The 20,932-nt window shown below is 42.1% G+C and overlaps 1 protein-coding gene and 1 pseudogene across 1 annotated transcript in view; both read left to right on the top strand.

Moving 5' to 3' along the window:
* LOC142422223 (selenocysteine insertion sequence-binding protein 2 pseudogene) lies at positions 1 to 2,943 on the top strand (annotated as a pseudogene).
* The window catches only part of GLB1L3 (galactosidase beta 1 like 3), a 55,086-nt gene extending 34,516 nt beyond the window's left edge, over positions 1 to 20,570 (top strand). Inside the window, exons 9-19 of the mRNA XM_075527991.1 lie at positions 7,590 to 7,674; positions 8,089 to 8,226; positions 8,971 to 9,051; positions 9,590 to 9,696; positions 11,091 to 11,231; positions 13,056 to 13,127; positions 13,930 to 14,008; positions 14,777 to 14,864; positions 16,167 to 16,278; positions 20,255 to 20,371; positions 20,493 to 20,570. Of these exons, the coding sequence (XP_075384106.1) occupies positions 7,590 to 7,674; positions 8,089 to 8,226; positions 8,971 to 9,051; positions 9,590 to 9,696; positions 11,091 to 11,231; positions 13,056 to 13,127; positions 13,930 to 14,008; positions 14,777 to 14,864; positions 16,167 to 16,278; positions 20,255 to 20,371; positions 20,493 to 20,570 (1,098 nt within the window). The remainder of the gene's footprint in view (positions 1 to 7,589; positions 7,675 to 8,088; positions 8,227 to 8,970; positions 9,052 to 9,589; positions 9,697 to 11,090; positions 11,232 to 13,055; positions 13,128 to 13,929; positions 14,009 to 14,776; positions 14,865 to 16,166; positions 16,279 to 20,254; positions 20,372 to 20,492) is intronic.
* Positions 20,571 to 20,932: the final 362 nt, after the last annotated feature.

Here is a 20,932-nt window from a genome sequence, read left to right as displayed (position 1 = left end):
ATGCCCAAAGTAAGTGCAGCGAAGGTTCACCACATTCACTTCTAGGGAGTATGCAGGTGGACTACTGCCAAGGCATGTTATTTATTTTTCTGACGGTTCGTGGTATATCCAATATTCTTTGCCAGTCCCATCATTCAAATGTGCCAAGCCTTTGATTTTCCTCTTAAATTGTCCAGTTTCATAGCATGTGTCATGATTGGCTGAAAATGGGCCAGGCACACCTTAGTAATCAAAGTGTTGTTTTCATTTTTAATATTTTAAAGTTCTCTTGCATCAGTTCTTCATAGAGGACAGCTCTGTCTAAGATGATATTATACTTTTCTTAGCATAGTTTCTTATGGTCAGAGCCAGGGTTAGTTGGAAAAATATAGATCATTATTATTGGAAATTGATTAAATCTTATTATATCTTTCAATATATTTAAAATTTACAAAACTTAAATTTAAAGTTAGAAATTCCTCCATTTTCCATATCTCCTTCAGTCCATTTCTCTCTCTTTCTTTGTATTTTATATTCATCCAGTTTTGTTCACTTTTTCTACCTTTCTTCTCATTTTCCATACAATGCTATGTTCCTTACAATTTTACATGATTTTTAGTGCCTTTTCTACCCGTTTTATATTCTCCCAGATTATATGTTAGCCCTTTATGGTTCCTTATTGTGTCTCTCTTGAGGGCTCTCAGTTCTGTTTATGTTCTTAATTTATAGAAACAATTATTTAAGTACTATTTTTAACTTTACAATAATGTATTTTAATTACAGTTTGACCTGTATATGGAAGAGATGGCCTCTGGATCCTCAACTTTTCCACCTCAGGATTTATCTTCTGATATAACTATTGACCTGTACACCTATTCTGCTTATACTGTTGAGTCTACACAAAATGTTAGTGCCTGGTTCCCAGCATGAGTACAGTCAGCCCAGTTGTTACCAAGATTCACAAGCCACTAAGCCTCAAAGTGAGCGCACATGTCCTCTCCCTTGAGAAATTAAAGGTCTGCTTGAGAAAGAGGTGTACGCTGAGCCCAAGGGTGACCATAGAAGAGCTGGTAGAACTACATCGTCTGCTATAAAATCAACTAAAGGCTCCCCTCAGAGACACATTCATGCAGAAAATAGCTGTAAATCAGATGTCTATCATAGAGGTATAGACAGGAAATCCAGCTGGAGGTTCAGGGATGACTGCAGCCAGATGCTTAGAAAAGAATAGGTCTACCTCCGGACTTGAGTTTGAATTTACCAGGGTGGATTTTCCTGAACTGCAAGGTCCAGAGAACGATGGCATATTAGAGATGCCAAAACAACCCAAATGGGGCTCTTTGCGCTCTCGTACAACCAACATCTCTCTCCTGAGAGAAGTACAACCACTTGCAGTACTACCAGAGGGGGAAATAGCGGTCAGAAATAGAAATGCAACCCAATCAGTCGCTGATAATGATGCTGACAGTTCTACTTCATATGCAAGAGAGATATCTTGGACACCAATGGGTAATGTTGTGCGGCAGACTTTGTCTACAGAACTGCCCCAGCCACTAAAGATGTTACTTTCATGAAAAGCCTAAAGACAGTTCCTTCATCAGCAGATTCTAAAATGCCCAAAGATTTACAAGGTGGCAACCTTGAACAAAATGAAGTTTTAAGAGAGTACGAAAAAGAAAGGAAAAATCTGAATCAAAATATGAAGTCTTAACCGTTCAAGAGCCACCAAGGATCGAAGATGCTGAAGAGTCCCCAGTCTGGCGGTTGCTTCTGAAAGAGGAAACAGAGTCGGGCCAACCAAATTTCACTCTGAACAGCAACAACAGAATGATTGTTTTTAAAGTGGAAAGAAGCGTGAAATTGCAGTTCAGTTGCATTTGGGCAGAATACTCACAATATTGGAGAAACAGCAGCATTCCCAGAATGCCAAGCAGTCTTCCAAACCTGTGTGGTCTCAGCTGGTGCAGTGCCAGTTCTTTCCAAAGAAGCAACCTCAGGACGAAGAACCGCCACTGGCATCAGGTGCAAACCCCTCACAAACCCTCGCACTCAGTGCCCGCTGAGGAAGAAAGGGAAGAAAGAGAGGCCCCCAAGGGAGGATTATTTTGAAGGGACGACAGAAGCGTCTTCAAGAAAGTCTTGCAACTGACATGCAAGATGTAGAAAGCAGTGGTGATGACCAGTCCTTTCAGCAGGATAGCCCTTCAGGGGAAATAGAAGAATTGATCTTCGCCACTCTTGTAGATGATAAAAGGTCAGAAGAGCCATTCAGAGCTGAGCCCCACTTACTCACCACTCAACCAGCTTCCTGAAGATTCACAGCCGGAGGGTCAGGGATTACTGCAGCCAGATATAGATCTTCTAAAATAACTGGACATTTCCAAGACCTTAGGTATTAGAAAGATCTAGTCAAGGCTAAGACCAAATGCCAACTCGTACTGGGGCCAAGAGAAGTTCTCAAACACCTGAAGCTCAAAAAGTTGAAATGTGTCGTTATTTCTCCCAACTGTGAGAAGATACAATCCAAAGGTGGGCTGGATGACACTTTGCATACCATAATTGATTATGCCTGTGAGCAGAACACTTCATTAGTGATTGCTCTCACCTGCAAAGCTCTGGGCCGTTCCTGTCAGTGTGGTCGGGATATTCAGCTACGATGGAGCCCAGGACCAGTTCCACAAGATGGCTGAGCTGACGACGGTGGCCCGTCAGGAGTACAAGACCATGCTAGAAAGCATACACCAAGAGCTGGTTGAAGAGCCTGGTACTTCCATGTCACCGAGCCCACCCACACAGAGAGCAGGGTACTCTTTGGAGGATGCACACCCAAACCCCAGTGAGCAGGAAGAGCCACATTACATTGCAATCTGGAGAAAACATTCGGAAGAGTATAACCAATATACCCAGGAACTAGAAGAAACATTAGCGGCTTCACCTTCTCCAGTGATGAATTTGAAGGTCTAAGAAAAGAGCTCAAAAGTTGTACTCATGTGGAACCTATACCTGCACCAAACACATTTGTTCAACTTGAACAAGGAAACACTCTAAGACTTTCAATCAGGAACACTGTGCATCCGAGTTGTATCTTCTCACCATAATTGTTCATGCTGACTAAAGAAGCTAAGAAGCTGGACTATATGAAAAAGAACTGGGCATAAGGATTAGAAGAAGGTTTACTAACAACCTGCCATCTGCAGGTGACACAAGCTTGCTTGGTGAAAGTGAGAAGGGTTTGAAGCACTTGAAGATGAAGATCAAGGACAGAAGCATTGAGTATTGCATTCAGGATTGCAACCCACTGCCACGAAAAATCCCGATCCTCACAACTGGACGAATAGACAACATCATGGTAAATGGAGAAAAGACTGAAGTTGCTGAAGATTCTGTCTTGCTTGGATCCACAACTGATGCCCATGGAATCAGCACTCAAGGAGGGCACTGGGTATATCCGCTGCACCGGCCCTTAATTGAAATTGTTCAGGAGCAAAGATGCCTGAGGTGCTTCTGATCCAAGCCTGGGCCTCATCCACATGGGAAAGTTGGACCCTCAATAAGGAAGCTCAGAGAAGTGTCAACGAATTTGAATTATGCTGCTGGTAAAGAATATTTCACGTACCATAGAACTACAGAAAAACAAGCAAATCTGTCTTGGAAGAAGTACAGCTAGCATGCTCCTCTGAAGCCAGGATGGCAAAACGGCCTCAAGTACTTTGAATGTGTTTTTAGAAGAGACCATTCCCTGGGAAAGGACATTATGGTTGATAAAGTAGAGGGTCAGAGAAAAAGAAGACCACAAAGGAGCAATATTAAGATATCATCTCACATAAAAGCTCAAAAACCAGAAGAAGAAAAAATCCTGGCAAGGGCATGGCAAGACTCAGACATTGATGGTGGTTAAAATGGTGCAACCATTTTGGAAAATGGTATGGCAAATCCTTAAAAAGTAGCCAATCTGTATTACCCAGCAACTCCAGTATTATGACTATGTCTTAGAGAAATAAGAGCTCTGACACAAAGAAACTTATACACAGCCATGTTCCATGAAACAGTCATGAAGCAGCTCAAATGCCCTTCAATAGACGAATGGATTAAAAAACAATATAGTACACACACACAATGCAATGCAAAGGATTAGTATTAAATATGTAAAATATACCCTGGATGAACCTGGAGGACAGTGTATTGAAAAAAATAAGTCAATTACAAAAGGGCAGATAGTGTATGAGACCAGTATTTTAAGAAGTCATGGAAAGGTTGATCATTCTTAGGGCTGGATCAGCGACATGGGTTAACTTGGGTGTAAGAAAAGGGAAAATGCAATAAGAGGGAGATCAGCAAAAAATCATGGAGACAGAGGAAGACATTGGAGGCAGTGTAATCGTTAAAGACAACAGAGGAAAACAGACACACAACTGCAATAATGACTATCTGTCAATGGATGCATGGATAGACATGGAGGCTGAATGGGTAGGAAGGGTGCAAACATACCCATAAATATGTAAAAGTTTATCAGAAAATATTTGCATATGTTTATTTTGCTGCAAATGCATACATGAATGTGGTAGAACAAACAGGGTACAAAGTTATGAAAATATTTTACATATAACCAAATACCTTGAAAGACTGAGTTGCTGGACCTGGGGACTCGGACTCATGGTCTTGTGGGGGACACAAAGGTCAACTGTCATAGAACAATCAACAAAGTGAATGTTCTATATCCTGCTTTGGTGAGCAGTGACTATCCTTGGATGACATCTTTATAGGATGAGTGTTGTCACTATGAATTACAGCAGACCGTAGGTCTCCTGGGGTGTGGTTTAAGATTCTTAAAAATGCATACTATTTCTCCAGAGAAGCCAGTCATTGCACATCCTAATAGATAAGACACATAAAAAGTTCTATCTGCTTGAAGGAGGTGTCACCTTTACAAAAAGAAATGTACATTATTTCGTGGCCTTGACTTTGCTAGGCTAGAAGTGAATGGAGGTATAGACCTGTAAGTTTGTTGTGCGCTATTGGCTTGACTCTCACTTCCTGTCACTGTCATTGGGTTGATGCCAACTTACAGCAGCCCTGCATGACAGAACAGAGCTATACCATAGGGTTTCTTAGACATAATCTTTATTGGAGCGGATTGTCAGGTCTGTTGTTTCTGTGGAGTGTGGAGTAGCTGGTGGGTTGGAACCATTAACCATTTGACTAGCAACCTAGCCATTGGGTCACCAGGGTTCCTTTGTGCACGATTTCTGTGTGGCCACAGACTCCATTTCTATAGCAGGCACCTTAAAAAGAATGACTTGTTTTTAGGCAAGCATCAGTTCAGTCATTTGGGAATTGCTTTGATAATTTTAGTTTTCATCAAAAAATAATTTATAACCAAGAGGCCAAATAGTATAATGGTTAAGACGATTGATTCTAGAGGTAGCGTGCAAGGGTTCAAATTCCAGCACTAGCCCTTCCTAGCCCTGTGAACTTAAATACACTGCATAAACTCAGCTTCTTCATTGTACATGGTACCTATCTGCTATGCTTTGTTATGTAGAACAAGTTAAATAGAAGACTTGGAAGAGTATTCCAGTGCATAGTAAGCATACAATAAATGTTGTTGTTTGTTGCTCTTGAATCAATCCTGACTCAGAGCTGCAGCCTATGTGTACAGGACAGGACTGCTTCGTAGGCTTTCACGGTTGCAACCTCTCAGAAGAAGATGGTCACGGCTGTCTTTTTTTTTCCTTTGCAAAGGGGTTCATTTTATTCCATTTCCTTATTTCTACCTTATTTCCTTTTAAAAAATCATTTTATACAACTCTTATCACAATCCATACATATATCAATTGTGTAAAACACATTTGCACATTTATTGCTCTCATCATTCTCAAAACATTGGCTCTCCACCTAAGCCCTTGGCATCAGCTCCTCATTTTCCCCCTCACTCCCCACTCCCCCCTCTCATGATAATTTATAAATTATTATTTTGTCATGTCTTGCCCTGTCCGACGTCTCCCTTCACCCACTTTTCTGTTGTCTGTCCCCCAGGGAGGAGGTCACATGTAGATCCTTGTAATCGGTTCCCCCTTTCCAACCCACCCTCTCTCTACCCTCCCAGTATCGCCACTCTCACCACTGATCCTGAAGGGATAATCTGCCCTGGATTCCCTGTGTTTCCAGTCCCTTTCTGTACCAGTATACATCCTCTGGTCTAGGTCCAGATTTGTAAGGTAGAATTGGCATCATGATAGTGGGGGAAGAGGGAGAATTTAGGAACTAGGGGAAAGTCGTATGTTTCATCATTGCTTCATCACACCCTGACTGGCCCGTCTCCTCCCCGAGATCCTTCTATAAGGGGATGTCCAGTGGCCTACAAATGGGCTTTGGGTCTCCACTCCACACTCCCCCCTCATTCACTATGATAAGATTTTTTGTTCTGATTATGCCTGATACCTGATCCCTTTGACACCTCGTTATTGCACAGGCTGGTGTGCTTCTTCCATGTGGGCTTTGTTGCTTCTGAGCTAGATGGCTGCTTATTACCTTTAAGCCTTTAAAACCCCAGACACTATATCTTTTGATAGCCGGGCACCATCAGCTTTCTTCACCACATTTGCTTATTTACCCGCTTTGCCTTCAGCGGTTGTGTCGGGAAGGTGAGCATCATAGAATGCCAATTTAATAGAAGAAAGTATTCTTGCATTGAAGGAGTACTTGAGTGGAGGGTCAAGGATGTCTTTTGAGGTGCCTCTTGGTTAGTAGTTGAACTTAATCCAGGTATTCCTCAATCAGTACTAATAATTTAAATGTGATAAGCATTTTATGTAAATGAAAGTGTATAAGCCATAAAACATAATATGTATGAATTGTTGAATACCATTGCTGAACAGGAATATAAAAGAAGAAACTTGTTACAAATGAAGAACTTACCTGATGCAGAGGGCTTAAGTGGAGAGCAAATGCTTTGAGAGTGATTAGGGCAAAGAATGTACGGATGTGCTTTATGCAATTGATGTATGTATATGTATGGATTGTGATAAGAGTTGTATGAGCCCCTAATAAAATGTTAAAAACAAACAAACAAATGAAGAACTTAGTAGAAATATAATTACAATGGACACAAACATAGATACATTTGATTAAAATTAAAAATATTGAGAAATTGAATGCTGTACTTAGACAACACAATTTACTGGCTGATAGGTGAGGCTCAGTTGTGGATTTGAATTTCAGCTCTGTGTATATTAGCAGTGTGATTTCTGGACCTAAAGTTCTGTGGGAAGAAGTGAAGTTAGGTCCTGAGCCTTCAAAGCCAGCTCTCCTAATAGTAGCCACGAGTAGGGCAAAGTTGAGATTATGGATGCCCCACCCCCCCAGGCATAGCAGGAAGGAACCTAAATCTGGAAGAACACGGAAAGAACAGACAGTAAGGAGGATGGAGGGAAGGTACAAGGTGTGAGAACAAGGGAAAGTCGTGGATTTTGGACCCAAAGAAGAAAGCACTGAAGTGGTAAAGAACTTGAATTCTCAAGTTGTCGTCTGTTGGACTTTGTTTTCTGGTCTTTCTTTTAGTTTCTCTTTTTGACTCTTTAGACTTAGTGCTTGATTTGGTTTGTTTCTAGGCTAAACAGCCCATAATGGTTATGGAATTCTGGGTTGGATGGTATGACACGTGGGGAGAGCCGCACTTGGTGAGAGATGCGAAGGGTAAGTGTACACTCTTCGAGATGGTGCTAAGTAGAGAGCCTCTGAGTCCATGTCCCCAGATACACAGTCCGGTAAGAATAGGCATGAAGGCACAACTATAATATTTGTACAATTTCAAAATATTTAATGAAAATTATACTCTTAGGTGACATGGGCGATTATTTACCAGATTTGGTTGATAGTTCAATTATATCAACATTGTGAAAAAAATAATTTTTAGAAATAACCTTTTCGTGTTGACAGGATATGATCAATTCTGGTCAATTCCAACCATTTTCTGGTCAGGATTTTAGTGGAGATGAAATAGTAATTATATTGACTGTGGGATGGGGCTGAGAGGGATAACAGTTCACCAGAGCCCTGTCTTGTATTAATTTACAACTTTCTCTGAATTCTTATTTTCTCACTCCACAGAAGTTGAACAAACAGTGCTGAAATTTTTCAATTCCGAGATCTCCTTCAATGTATATATGTTCCACGGTGGAACCAACTTCGGATTCATGAATGGGGCCATGGATTACGGGAAACACAAAAGTGTTGCCACAAGCTATGGCAAGTGTACACCTGAGCGCTCCCCTAGAGGGGAGGCGGCGTGTGGATGGCATATACACATATGCACGTCTATTGTTCTGTGATCTTAATGAGGCCCCATCTTGACTGTATTCGGAAGGACAGGCTGAGACTTTGCAGCTGTGCAGTGCTCATCTCTGCCCCAACCCCTTGCCTTGAGCCAGTGAGTCTGCACCTTCTGGTCAAGATGGATGTGAGAGGTGATTGCTGGATGAGCCCTCCACAACACTCCTTGTTGCAGCAGAGAGCCACAGTGGCTTCTAGGGCTGGCACTAGGGTCACAGTAACTACATGGCGCCAGAGAGCAAGCCAAAGGAAGACACTTCTTTCCTGAAATCAGGGAGCTTTCCAGGTCAACCAGAATGCAATGCAAGCCTCGGAATCATTCCTATCGCATCCACTGGGGGAGGCCGTTCGGTTTCATTTTCCATCTATGTCAGTGGTTCTCAACCTCCTTAATGCCGCGACCCTTTAATACAGTTCCTCATATTGTGGGGACCCCCTCCAACTACAAAATTATTTTCATTGCTACCTCATAACTGTAATTTTGCTACTGTTATGAACCAGGTGACCCCTGTGAAAGGGTCATTTGATCCCCCCAAACGGGTGGTAACCCACAGGTTGAGAATGGCTGATCTACAGTCTATCTTACCACAGTCTGGATTGCCCCACCCCTGTGACTGCCTGTGCTGAGTGGCCAGTGAGAAGGTCCTTGGTGTTTTGTAGATTATGATGCCTTGCTGACAGAAGCAGGAGATTACACAGAAAAATATTTCAAGCTTCGAGAACTGTTTCAATCCACCTTAGGTACTCACCAGCCCTTTCAGTGGGAAGGGGCGGTCCTCATGAGATGTTGCCATTCTGTGGGAGGGTGTGGGAAGGAAAAGGATCCTTGAGGAAGAGCAGTTTCATGAAGCATTTCAGAGCAAGGGCAAGCTTACACTCAACTCTTGGCTGTTTGTAAACCTCATACTATAAAGTATGCCGCAGAAAGCCCATGGTATAGATAGAAGAAAAATAGTCCTACTTAAATGTATCTATTTTAAAAATGAATTATCTCCTATGAGCTGTGTGATCAAAAGGTGTGAGGGAGAGTTCTTTCTCTTTTACAGCCCTCTGTCTGTGAGCAAGGTCAACACAACCGCTTTGGCATTTCAATATCCATTAACAAAACTCCATCTTGCTCAGAACCTCATTGTTACTGCCCTTGGGGAAGTATGCTCATGTTCTGGACAAGGCCCCGTGTCTCTTGTCGGCTTCAGGACACACACAATTGATGATAGAGGTGGGAAAGCCGAAAGGAAGCAGTGGCTCTTGGAGCTCCTCTGGCCCATTTTCATTGCAGCAATTCCCCTGCCTCCCTTGCCTGACCTTGTTCCCAAGGCTGTGTATCCTGCTGTGAGACCTTCATTGTATTTGCCCCTGTGGGAAGTCCTGGAGTACTTGGACAAGGTGAGTACTACCTAGGCCCTCAAGCAGCTTTAACTGGGGACTATGAAAATTAATCCTCACATTTTATCCAAATATAGAATTGGGGGGCAGAAGTCATAGACTCCTGCCAGGTGGAGTTTGAACTTGAAGTAGCTATAGGGGGCATCAGACCATTAAAGAGTCCTGTCTCTCAGCTCAGATGACCCGCCGCTCCTCCTTCTAGTGAGTGTGTGGCACTGCATGAGTACATATGGAAAATTACTGAACTAAAAATTTAGGATTAGAAAACTAGAAACTTTGCTTCACCATCAACTATACTAGATTACTTAACTTCTGTGAGCCTTTGCTTTCCCTTTAAAAGTAGACTACCTGCATGTGTTTTTAAGAAAAGGTGAAATATGTTTGAAAAGTATACTTTCAGATTCACGCTGGTCTTACCTCGACCACACTTCCAGGAGCCCTGGTGGTGTAGTGTTTTACACACTGGGCTGTTATCCCTTTGGTCTGGGTTCAAAACCACCAGCTAGCCACTCTGGGAGAAAGATGAAGCTTTCTGTTCCTATAAAGGTTTATGTCAGAAACCCATCGACAGTTCTACTCTGTCCTATAGGGTAACATTGAGTCGGAATTGACTTGACAGCAGTGAATTTGGTTTTCTGGCCTTTTTTTGGGGGGGGGGAGAGTTGTTTATAACTTCACAGAGTCCTGGTGGCAAGAGCAATAGTTTGAAGCGGCCATGCAGCTGTTAGACCAATGCTGTAAGAGTACATTGAGGTTATCTGCTGTCTTAAAGATCTGTAGCTTCAGGAATCCCATCTAGGGGCCCTGTGAATTATAATGGATCTGCTGGTCATTGTGTTATTTTGTGTTGCGTACTTGATCGCCACTTTGGCAGCACCATGGGTTAAGCACAAGGTAGGTGTTTCAAACCCACTAGCAGCTGTGCTGGGGAGAAATGAGACTTTCTGGTCCTGTGAATTTTTGCAGCGTTGGAACCCTTTTAGAACAGCTCGGCTATGCCCTATCAGGTTGCTGTAAGTTGGCTTGACTCAATGGCAATGAGTTGCACTTTGGTTCATGACTTCTGTCTAAAAAAATGACTAATATTGTAAATGCTGAATAGATGTTTGGTTAGTAAGTTACTCTTAACTAGACTTCGATGAACACAACTCTTCTATTTTGTTAATACATTATTATTTATTTCTCCCTTCATAATCTCTGTACCCTTTCTTAATTTTCAAGTCAGTTGAGATATAAAGTACAAGAACATTATTATATTTGCATATTTTTTCTATTTCTCATCCAAAGAACTCCTGGGATCACTAAGTGGAACAAAAAGCAACGAGGGTTTTAGAAAGTTGATCCCTGATTTCTCATCACCTTGGCTCCTTGTTCTTGCCATGTTTCTGTCACAGCCAGTGAACTCTGTTCTCCCGATCAACATGGAGAATCTTCCTATAAACAACGGAAGTGGTCAGTCCTATGGATTTGTACTCTATGAGACTTCTATATGCTCTTGGGGTTATCTATCAGCTTATGCTCAAGATATGGCACAGGTAGGTCTGCGGGTTGTCTATGTGGGGAGCAAAACTTGTAGCCTATCTCTGCTGTTGGGGAGGTTAGTCAGCAGTGCATTACATTATTTGAGAGTAATTATAAGTACTCACAGTGTGTTGGACAAGGAGCCCTGGTGGCACAATGGTTAAATGTTTGGCTGTCAACAAAAACTTGAGAGTTTGAACCCATCTGGCAATTCCTCTACCCAAAGATATGGCCACCTTCTCCACAAAGACTCCGTTGCCTGGGAGTTGATGCCAAGTCACAGGGAGAACAGCCCCTGGGAGTTCCCAAGACGGTCACATTTTAGAGAAGCATAAACACCTATCTTTCACCCTGGGAGCAGGCTGGGGGTTTCAAACTGCTGACCTTGCAGATAACATCCCAATGCAAAACTGCTCTGCCAACAGGGTGCTCCATGAAGAACACAAACTTAGGAAACCTATGGGGCAGTTCTTTTCTATCCCAAGGGGCCATTGTGGGTCAGAACCAATTTGATGGTACTCAACAAGAAGTCTGGGATATTGGCAATACATAGTTAAACCAACCAGACTTGCTTTCTGCTATATCCCAACTTCTTAAGCTGTAATGGATTGAATTATGTCCCCCCAAATTGTGTATTGGAATTATGACCCCCTATACCTGTAGAATTAAGGTGATATAACGATCTCAAATCTAATGTCATATAATGTAATTGATTTTCATAATTCAATCTCATTAATCATTCAATCTGTAGGATAGATCCTAAACCTAATCACTTTTGCATATGGGAAGACACACAGTCAAAAACAGAAACACACAAGGTAGAGAGAGAGAGAAGAAACTGGAAGCGTATGAAGAGTGTCTAGAGCCAGGGAATCAAATAACACCCAGGATTATATTGAAGGAAGCAATAAACTGGGCCAGTACCTTCCTTTGGACTGCTAGCTTCCAGAACGGGGAGAAACTACACTTCTATTCTTTAACGTCACCCATTGTGGGGCTTCTGTTATAGCAACGTTCGGAAATTAAGACAAAGCCTAATGGATAGTCCATACCAATATTGGCAATGCTAATCTGGCAACTTTTATGATGAGAAAAGAATAGGAAACTGTGGCAACCGAGATGACTCATCATCCAGACTTGAGAGGTCATGACTGACTTTCGATCAGCCAGATTTCGTGAGGTAAAGAAAGATAGGAAGAATATTCCCACAAAAATGAATACCATGGGTCAATATCTGGGCAAAGAATTGAGGAAGTTCTTGGGCCTGAATGAAATTAATGATGATAAGTGTTTAGAATACAAAAGGGAAAATTAATACATTTGAAGCCAAATAACTGCAGGCATCTCAACCCCCATAGACCTATACTATACATCAATGATGATGTTTGCCAATGGAAATGGCACAAGCTATAAAATGTAGCCTCTGTGCCTCACTTTGGCATTAAAACTTTATGTATAAACAATGGAATTGCATAAGTGAAATTGTGTCTGAGGTCTTAGATGTTAAGTCCAGATGTGCTTTCAACTCTCCATCCTCAGCAGTACATGGAAGCTCAGCAGAAGGAGGATGATACTGGGGTGATGATACTCTTCAGCTCAGGAACTGAGATGAGTGTCTTAGTTCAATGATTGGGTCCAGGGCCATGAAGAGAGGAGTAAGCTCTAGTGTCCCTTGTGATGTAGTGGGAGTGCACTTCTTTTAATCATATTGCATTGACGTAACTCCCATGAGCTTCTGGCCATCTGTGAGCACCAAAGGTCACACACCTTTTGCCTAAACTAGACTGTTTTCTCCTTCCCTTACATGGGTCTGTCTTATACCAGCTCTTCTTTTGCAGGTATTTTTGAATGACAAAATCATAGGAATTCTGAATGATATAGTTCAGAACTTGAATATTCCCCAATTCACGGTATGTATCGCTGTACTGCTAATTCAAAGGTTGGAGGTTCAAAATCACCAAGAGCTCCAAAGAAGAAAGACGAGGTCGTCTTCTCACACAAAAGTTTACAACCTTGGAAAACCTATATAGGGTTTCCATGTCAGAATCAGCTCAGTTGCAGGGGGTGGACATCAAGGACCTGAAGGATCCCTGAATCACTATGGCTGAGAGCTCAATTGCTACTGAAAATGTCAGTGGCTCTAAGCCGCTGGTGGGTCCAAAAGAGAAAGGGCCTTGCATTCTTCGGAGGAGTTAATCTTGAAGGCGAGAGCCTAAGTAAACTCACAGTTCCACTCTGCCTACGGAGCTGGTGGGAGTTAGAAGTGATTCAACAGCACACACCACCAGCGTCAGAGTTCTGGCTGTCAATTGATCAAATGCAAATATAGACCACCTGTGTCTTCTGCATTACTTCTCGTTTAGGTTCTCATCAGGAAATGTACGGCTATAAATATAATGGCATGTTTTAGGCCTGGATACATCAAGAACTGCAGCCTCTAAGCTTTAGTGTATGTGGAATTTCCTCCTTGGGGGTCCTTTTGCTCCTGTACCTCTGAGTCGCTCCTTAGTCCCAGTTTGGGTCTCAGATAAATGGCACAACTGAGTCTCTCTATCATATTAAGTAGGACAGCAGAGGGGAATGGGGGAGATTACGTATGGAACAGACCAATAAGAACAAAGGCCTACGGGGTTTTGGGGACTCCTATTGGAGAAAAAAGAGGCTCTAGAGGAAAAGCTCCCAAGTCTCCATGGGCTGCCCTCTCTTAAACAGGGATGCCAAATTTTGAGGATCCTTGTGGAGAATCAAGGACGAGTCAATTATTCATGGAAAATGGAAGAGGAACGGAAAGGTAGGCTCTGTGCCAGGGAGGAAGTCCTAGGTGCTTTGGGATACTTGTTTGACCCCTGGGACTGAGACTCTGTTGGGGGTGGGCTAGGGACCCTCAGGTAATGGGGGACCTAAAGGTGCAAAGTCTTTCCCTGCTCTCGTCCTGAAGGGAGGTTTGCGGAGCAGTTTTGTGGAGTGCTACTCTCTCAGTAAAGCCCCTTTCTAAAAGTCCCTTCCCCAAAGGCTTTCTAGTATTAATTAATTGTTAAAAGCTATCTTTCCTTTTCTTAAACTTAATTTGTATCTGGGTGGCAAGGAAGCATTAAAGGTACTTTGAATTCTTAAGCGTTAAACAAACATTGAACATTTGGAACCTTTCCCTCCTTATATTTTTGGTTTCTTCTTAGGGCTTGGTGGCCCAGACACTTGGCCTGCCCCCTTGCCTCTCATAATGCCACTGAAGTTTCCCGTATGTGAACCCCCTCTCCTTTGCCTCCTCCAGTGCTCTGACCTCTTGGGGGAGAGGACCCCTTTTAGACTTGCTGCTGCTTGTCTCCTCTGGGGAACTTTCGGGAAAGTTCTGCTATTAAGCAGAAACTACTTTGGTAGGATGTATTCAGAGGAAGAATACAATAAGAAACCCTCAACCATGCATAGCAGACTAGACAAGTGTTTGTTGTGGGTTAGCCCTTATCATAAAAAGGATGCATGTCTGTGTTTCTTTGTGCCCAACTCTGGAAAACTAGACAGTCCCTTTTTTTTATTCTCTTTTCTAACCTCCAATTTGCAGGATTAACTGGAATTATTAAACTTAATAACATTCCCTTGAAAGGTTTTACTATCTATCCTCTGGAAATGAAAGTGAACTTCTTTAAAAGGTATGCTCTTACCTACGTACATAGACATGCAGAGAGCGTGAAGAGGTAAGTCAAAGATGACTGATTTCAAACTCGTTACTTTGCAGATAAAGAGTCCAACATTCGAGACCTAAAGTGATTGCCTTAAGGTTATAGAGTACTTTGGAATCAGGCCTAAAATGTGTCTCATAATTTTGATTTAAATCTTTCTGGTCTAAAACACCCCACTAAAACTGTATTGTAGAGTTGGAAACATATATATTTAAATTTTTATTTTATTGAGGGCTCTTACAGCTCTAATTACAATCCATACATACATCCATTTTGTCAGACATTCATACATATGTTGTCATCATCTTTTTCAAAGCATTTTCTTTCTACTTGAGCCCCTGGCATCAGTTCATCATTTTCCCCCTCCCTCCTCCACCTTGCCCCTTGATAATTTATAAATTATTATTTTTTTAATGTCTTACACTGACTGTTGTTTCATTTCACCCACTTTTCTGCTGTCCATCCCCCTGGGATGGGAGCCATATATTAATTATTGTAATTGGTCCCCCTTTATGCCCCCCTTCCCACTCTTATCCTTCTAGTATTGCTGCTCCCCTTATAGGTCCTGAGGGGTTTGCCTGTTCAGGATTCCCTGTGTTGTGAGCACTTATCTGTACCAGTATACATATTCTAGTCTAGCCAGATTTGTAAGATAGAATTGGGGTGATGGTCAGGGAAAGGGGAACAAAGAACTAGAGGAAGGTTCTGTGTTTCATCAGTGCTATATTGCACCCTGACTGGCTCTTCCCTTCCTTGTGGCCCTTCTGACAGGGGGTGTCCAATTGACTACTGATGGGCTTTGGGTTTCCACTCTGCCCTCTCCCTCATTTCCATTGATATGCTTTTTGTTTGTTTGTCTGTTTGTTTTGGGTCTTTGATGCCTGATAGCTGATCCCATCAATAGTTCATGATCACACAGGCTGGTGTGCTTTGTCCATGTGGGCTTTGCTGTTTCTTAGCTAGATGTCCGCGTGTTTATCTTTAAGCCTTTAAGACCCCAGATGCTACATCTTTTGATAGCTGGGCACCATCAGCTTTCTTCACCACATTTGCTTATGCACCCATTTGTCTTTAGCAATTGTGTCAGGGAAGGTGAACATCACAAAGTGCCATTTTAGTAGAACAAATTGTTCTTGCGTTGAGGGAATACTTGAGTGGAGGAGGCCCAATGGAAACATAATTTTAATCTCTATTGAGGAAACTTGGGGATCAATACTGGGCCTACACCTAGGGAGGGGCTTTCTTCTCCTTCACTATTAGCTCTTCTCTCAGGCTCCATTCCGCCACCTGGAAGCCAGTCTCAGAGAGATATTTTGGCCCTGCCTTCTACCGTGGTACACTGAGGGCTGGCCCTTCTCCCAAGGACACCTTTCTAAGAATGCTGGTAAGTGATTTTCGCTCTTCTTTCTTGGTGATATTACCACTTACTCTTTCTTCTTTTTCTGTAATGATTCTCCATTTTATTAATTTGTAGTTATTTATCTGTAAAACGGATAAGCTCCATTTTATGAAGGTTGGCCAAGATGATATTTATGCTTTTAAACATTACTGTTAGTTTTCAGTGTGGTTTCGATTCTGTCCATAATTTAGGCACACTGTTTGGTATCTTGTAGAAAATGCTTAACTTGAGGGTACAAAGAAGAATGAATTTGCAAATTTCAGCTAACAGATCTCCCATAGTGCAACCTCAGGCATAGTGTTTAATGAGAACATAGAGACCCCTCCATCTCAATTTTTTTAATCCAATTGCTTCAACATTACCACTGTGTGATTCTGCTGACTAAGAAATCCTTGAAAGATCAATGAGCCATGGTTACTGAGAAGCTCTTACCACAGAAATGCTGAACATGTAGCCGAGGGTCACATACTGTGCTTTCCTAAAAGGAGCTAGGACAACAGACGTCATCCTTTATGCACTGAAATGGCATTGCCCCGTGAGTGGCTCACTTCCTCCTAATAGTTTGGTTCACATAAGCTTCAGCTGTCACAACATGGCCCTGCTCTCCCGCTGCACAGGCAGCTGCCAAGCTGCACTGGCCCATCCTTCTGTAATCTGTTAGAAGTTTCCATGACCAAGGGGCAGCCAGCATCTTCAAACGGGTGTCTGAAGGACAGCAATCCACCCCAGGGGCTAAACTTCTCTAACGGAGGTACTCAAACTTTGTTTTTGTTTTCTACCCATGTAGTTTTTTTGCAAACCAATCAGAATTCATGGCTTTAAAATTCACCGAAATCTGGCCTGCACCCACTGGCCGTTAAGGAGCCCAAAGCAAAGCCAAAGAGATCCTTGCTTCTCTCTTCTTCCTCCCTTCCAAGGCTCGTTCAAACAAGACCCATTCTTCCTGATATGCTCTCCCTTGAAGAGAGGTGGAGCATTAACAGATGAAAAGGAGCTAGTCACCCTCCTCCTTCCAATTCCTCTCAATGTCTCAGAGTTTCTCTCCCCACTTTGGGATTTTTTCCTATAAAGCTTTGCAGAGGTGTGTTTAGAATGTGAAAATTATCATCCACTATCATGGGTTTTATACACAAGTAGTGTTTTGCTGAAGAGCACTCATGGCTGCAGCAGGATTCCGGTAGGGGACTGCGAGTGTCAGAACATGATGTGGAATGAAGGGCAGCATTGTCATGTCAAATGGATCATGGCAGGAGGCAGGTAACATCAGAATGATGTATTCTATTGGCTCTGCAAAGGCATTTAATTGTGTGAATCATAATCATGAATGATAATCTAAAGAATCAGAATTTAAGAACCGGTAACTGTGCTCACGCTGAACTTGGACATCAACCCAAGGACAGTCACTTGAAATGAACAAGGGGACACTGCCTGGTTTAAAAACAGAAAAGGTGTGTGTCACAGTTGTATCCCTACTCTAGCTCATGCAATCAATATGCAAAGCAAATAAGCTTGGGAGCTGGCCTATATAAAGAATACCTCATCTGGATGGGAGGAAGCCTCATTTCCATATGCAGATGCCACAACCTTGCTTGTTGAAAACAAGGAAGACTTGTTACTTACTGATGATGTCCAACCTACAGTTTCAATATGGATCACACCTCAATATCACCACCACCCCCCTCAATCTTCACAAGTGGACCAAAAAGCAACATCATGATACCTGGAAAAAAGACTGAAGTTGTCAAGGATTTCATTTTACTGGGACCCATAATCAAAAAACCTGGAAGCAGTAGCAAAAAAAAAATCAAACATATTGCTTTGTGGAAATCAGTTGCAAAAAGATCAATTTATTACAGCGTTAAAAAGCAAATATGTCACTTTGGGGACTAAAATGCACCTGACCCGAACTACATACTCTCTTTCTTTCCTTTTAAAATCATTTTATTGGGGGCTTGTACAACTCTTATCACAATCAATCCATGCATCTATTGTTTCAAGCACATTTGTACATTTGTTGCCCTCATCGATCTGAAAACCTTTTCTTTCTACTTGAGCCCTTGGTATCAGCTCCTATTGAGCGATTCTACTTTCAATGACCCCATAGGCATGCAAAAGCTGAACAATAAAGAAGAGCAATGAAAAAATGATGTCCTTGACTATGGTGCTGCTGGAGAATATTGAATAGACCATGCTGTACCTCGGTATTCTGGTCGGAAGAATGAATGAATCTGTCTTTGAAAAAGTACAGCCAGAATGCTTCCTCAAAGTAAAGAGGGTGAGACTTGGTCTGACAGATTTTGGACATGTGACCAGGAGGACCAGTCCTTGCAGAAGGATGCCAGGCTTGGTAAAGTCAAAGATCTTTGAAAAAGAGGACGACTCCCCCTGCCCCCACAAGAGAGGGAATGGCACAGTGCCTGCACCCATTGGCTTAAACATCACAATGATCGTGAGGATGGTGAAGAACCGGGCAGTGTTTTGTTCTATTGTAATAGAGTTGCTATGAGTCAGAACCAACTTGGCAATAGTTCATAACAGGTACAAACGAGCCCCCTCAAAAATGAAGCTGCAGAATATAATTTGAGGTAGAATGCTATTCCTGGAGAAAATGAGTGAGTGAGTGAGTGTGTGAGTGTGTGTGTGTGTGTGTGTGTGTGTGTGTGTGTGTGTGTGTGTGTGTGTTGAAATACCTGCTGCTTACAGGGAGAAAAATGAGGGGCTGATACCAAGGGCTCAAGAAGAAATAAAATGGTTTGAAAAGGATGATGGCGACATATATGCCAATGTGCTTGAAATATGGATGTACAGATTGCTACAAAAGCTGTAAGAAACCCCAATAAAATGATTTTTAAAAGAAAGAAAGAAATACCTGCTGCTTTGTTGAGGTCCCTTAAATTGGTTCTGACTCTTTGAGACCCTGTATGTAACTGATACTCTCTCCATTCCTGTGCCCGCCTCGTAGTCTTCGCTGTGCCAGGACCCTCTCAATCACGGCTTCCACCTCAAACTAGAGCTCATTAAACACCTACAATGATGCTATCCCCGTCAGAGGACTTCTGTGGGGACAAGGGGCCTAGCAATTCTAGGTCACCTTACTCCAATGAAAAGGTTTAGAATGATGTGAGGCAAATAGTCAATCCTTGTGAGGACTGAATGATTTGTAGTCTACTCTTCTCTGGGTAAAGCACCTTAGGATCCCAACCGGAGGGCATTTCATAAGGTTGCCTAATGTCTAAGATTGTCCCCCTAAATTTGTGAGATGGGCCCTGGTGGCAAAGTAGGTTAAATATTGGGCTACTAATCAAAAGGTAAGTGGTTGCCACTGGCTCATCAGCCGCTCTGCCGGGGAAAGATTGGGCAGTCTGTTCCCATCAAGATCGAGAATCTTATAAATCCTAGGGAGTAGCTCTCCTCTGTCCTAGAGAGGCTGTATAAGTCACATGGACTGAACAGCAGTGAGTTTTTTTAATTTAAAATATTCAGATTATGAAAAGCTCTTTTAAATCATCTGTTGACTTAATGGCAGTGAGGGTGTTGTTGTTGTTTTGTTTTCTAGTGTCAAAAATGCCTCAATTTCTTCTATCCTCTCATTTTTTTCCCCTCCTAAATCTTGGTTGTTGAAATTCTTCACGGTTTCAAGTGTTTTAAAACATTTATTTTGTATATTTCTGTTACCTATTATTTAATTCTGGTAAGCAGGGATCTGTTTTTTGAAAGAATATAGGGTAGAAACCACAATAATATTTATTATCATTAAAGGGTTATTTGTATTTATGGTTCTTTCTGCCATTCCTACGCTAGGTGCAGCAGGACAGAACATCTGGAATATATTCCATCCTAAACTCATTTCCACTTTTCAGTGCCATAAAGCATCCCAGTATCATTTTTGCATCCTAAATGTCTTAGGTTTTACCCCACTAGTGTAAATATTCCTATGTCTAAAGGCCCTATTTCCCCCCAGAATTGGACATGTGGGTTTGTGTTTGTCAATGGACATAACCTTGGACGATACTGGAATATTGGGCCTCAGCAAACACTTTATCTTCCTGCGGCCTGGCTTCATCCTGAAGACAATGAAGTAAGTTATCTCCACTTCTGCCTTGATGTCTCCTCCCCACACTATACAGCACAGTACCAGCCCCATCCTGTATTGAATTAGAGTTCCCTTTAGTCACAGTTGGCCTTTCTTTTCTTCCCAGGTCATGCTGTTTGAGACAACGATGAGTGGCTCAGAAATCCAATCCAGGAAAAGCCCAAGCTACATGAAACTGTTTTAACATATTTTGTGGACAATTAGAGTTCACCTACAAGTAGTTTTTTTTTCAGGAATAAGTGTTATACCCAAGATACCAAACACAGAGTTGCTTATGATAGCAAAGTAACAATTAGAGAATTGTTACGTCAATTACTAACTTTAGACCTAAGATGTTCAAAAGATTTAATGGCTTTAAAGACATATTTTTAAAAGGTCCTTATTTTTAATCAAATGTGGCTTGATGCAGATCTGAATAAAACAAAAGTTTTATTTTCACCTGCCTACAATCAATTGCGAGGAGGGAAAGGATCTCCTGCTATGTGATGGAGACCAATTACCTCTCTCTCCATCCCAGAACGAGTCTTGCACATGCTGGTTGGTTAC

Source organism: Tenrec ecaudatus, chromosome 12 (assembly GCF_050624435.1).
Source record: "Tenrec ecaudatus isolate mTenEca1 chromosome 12, mTenEca1.hap1, whole genome shotgun sequence".
In the NCBI taxonomy this organism is placed as follows: Eukaryota; Metazoa; Chordata; class Mammalia; order Afrosoricida; family Tenrecidae; genus Tenrec; species Tenrec ecaudatus.
The sequence above is the reverse complement of the archived record's forward strand: the minus strand, read 5'-3'. Positions and strand labels throughout refer to the sequence as shown.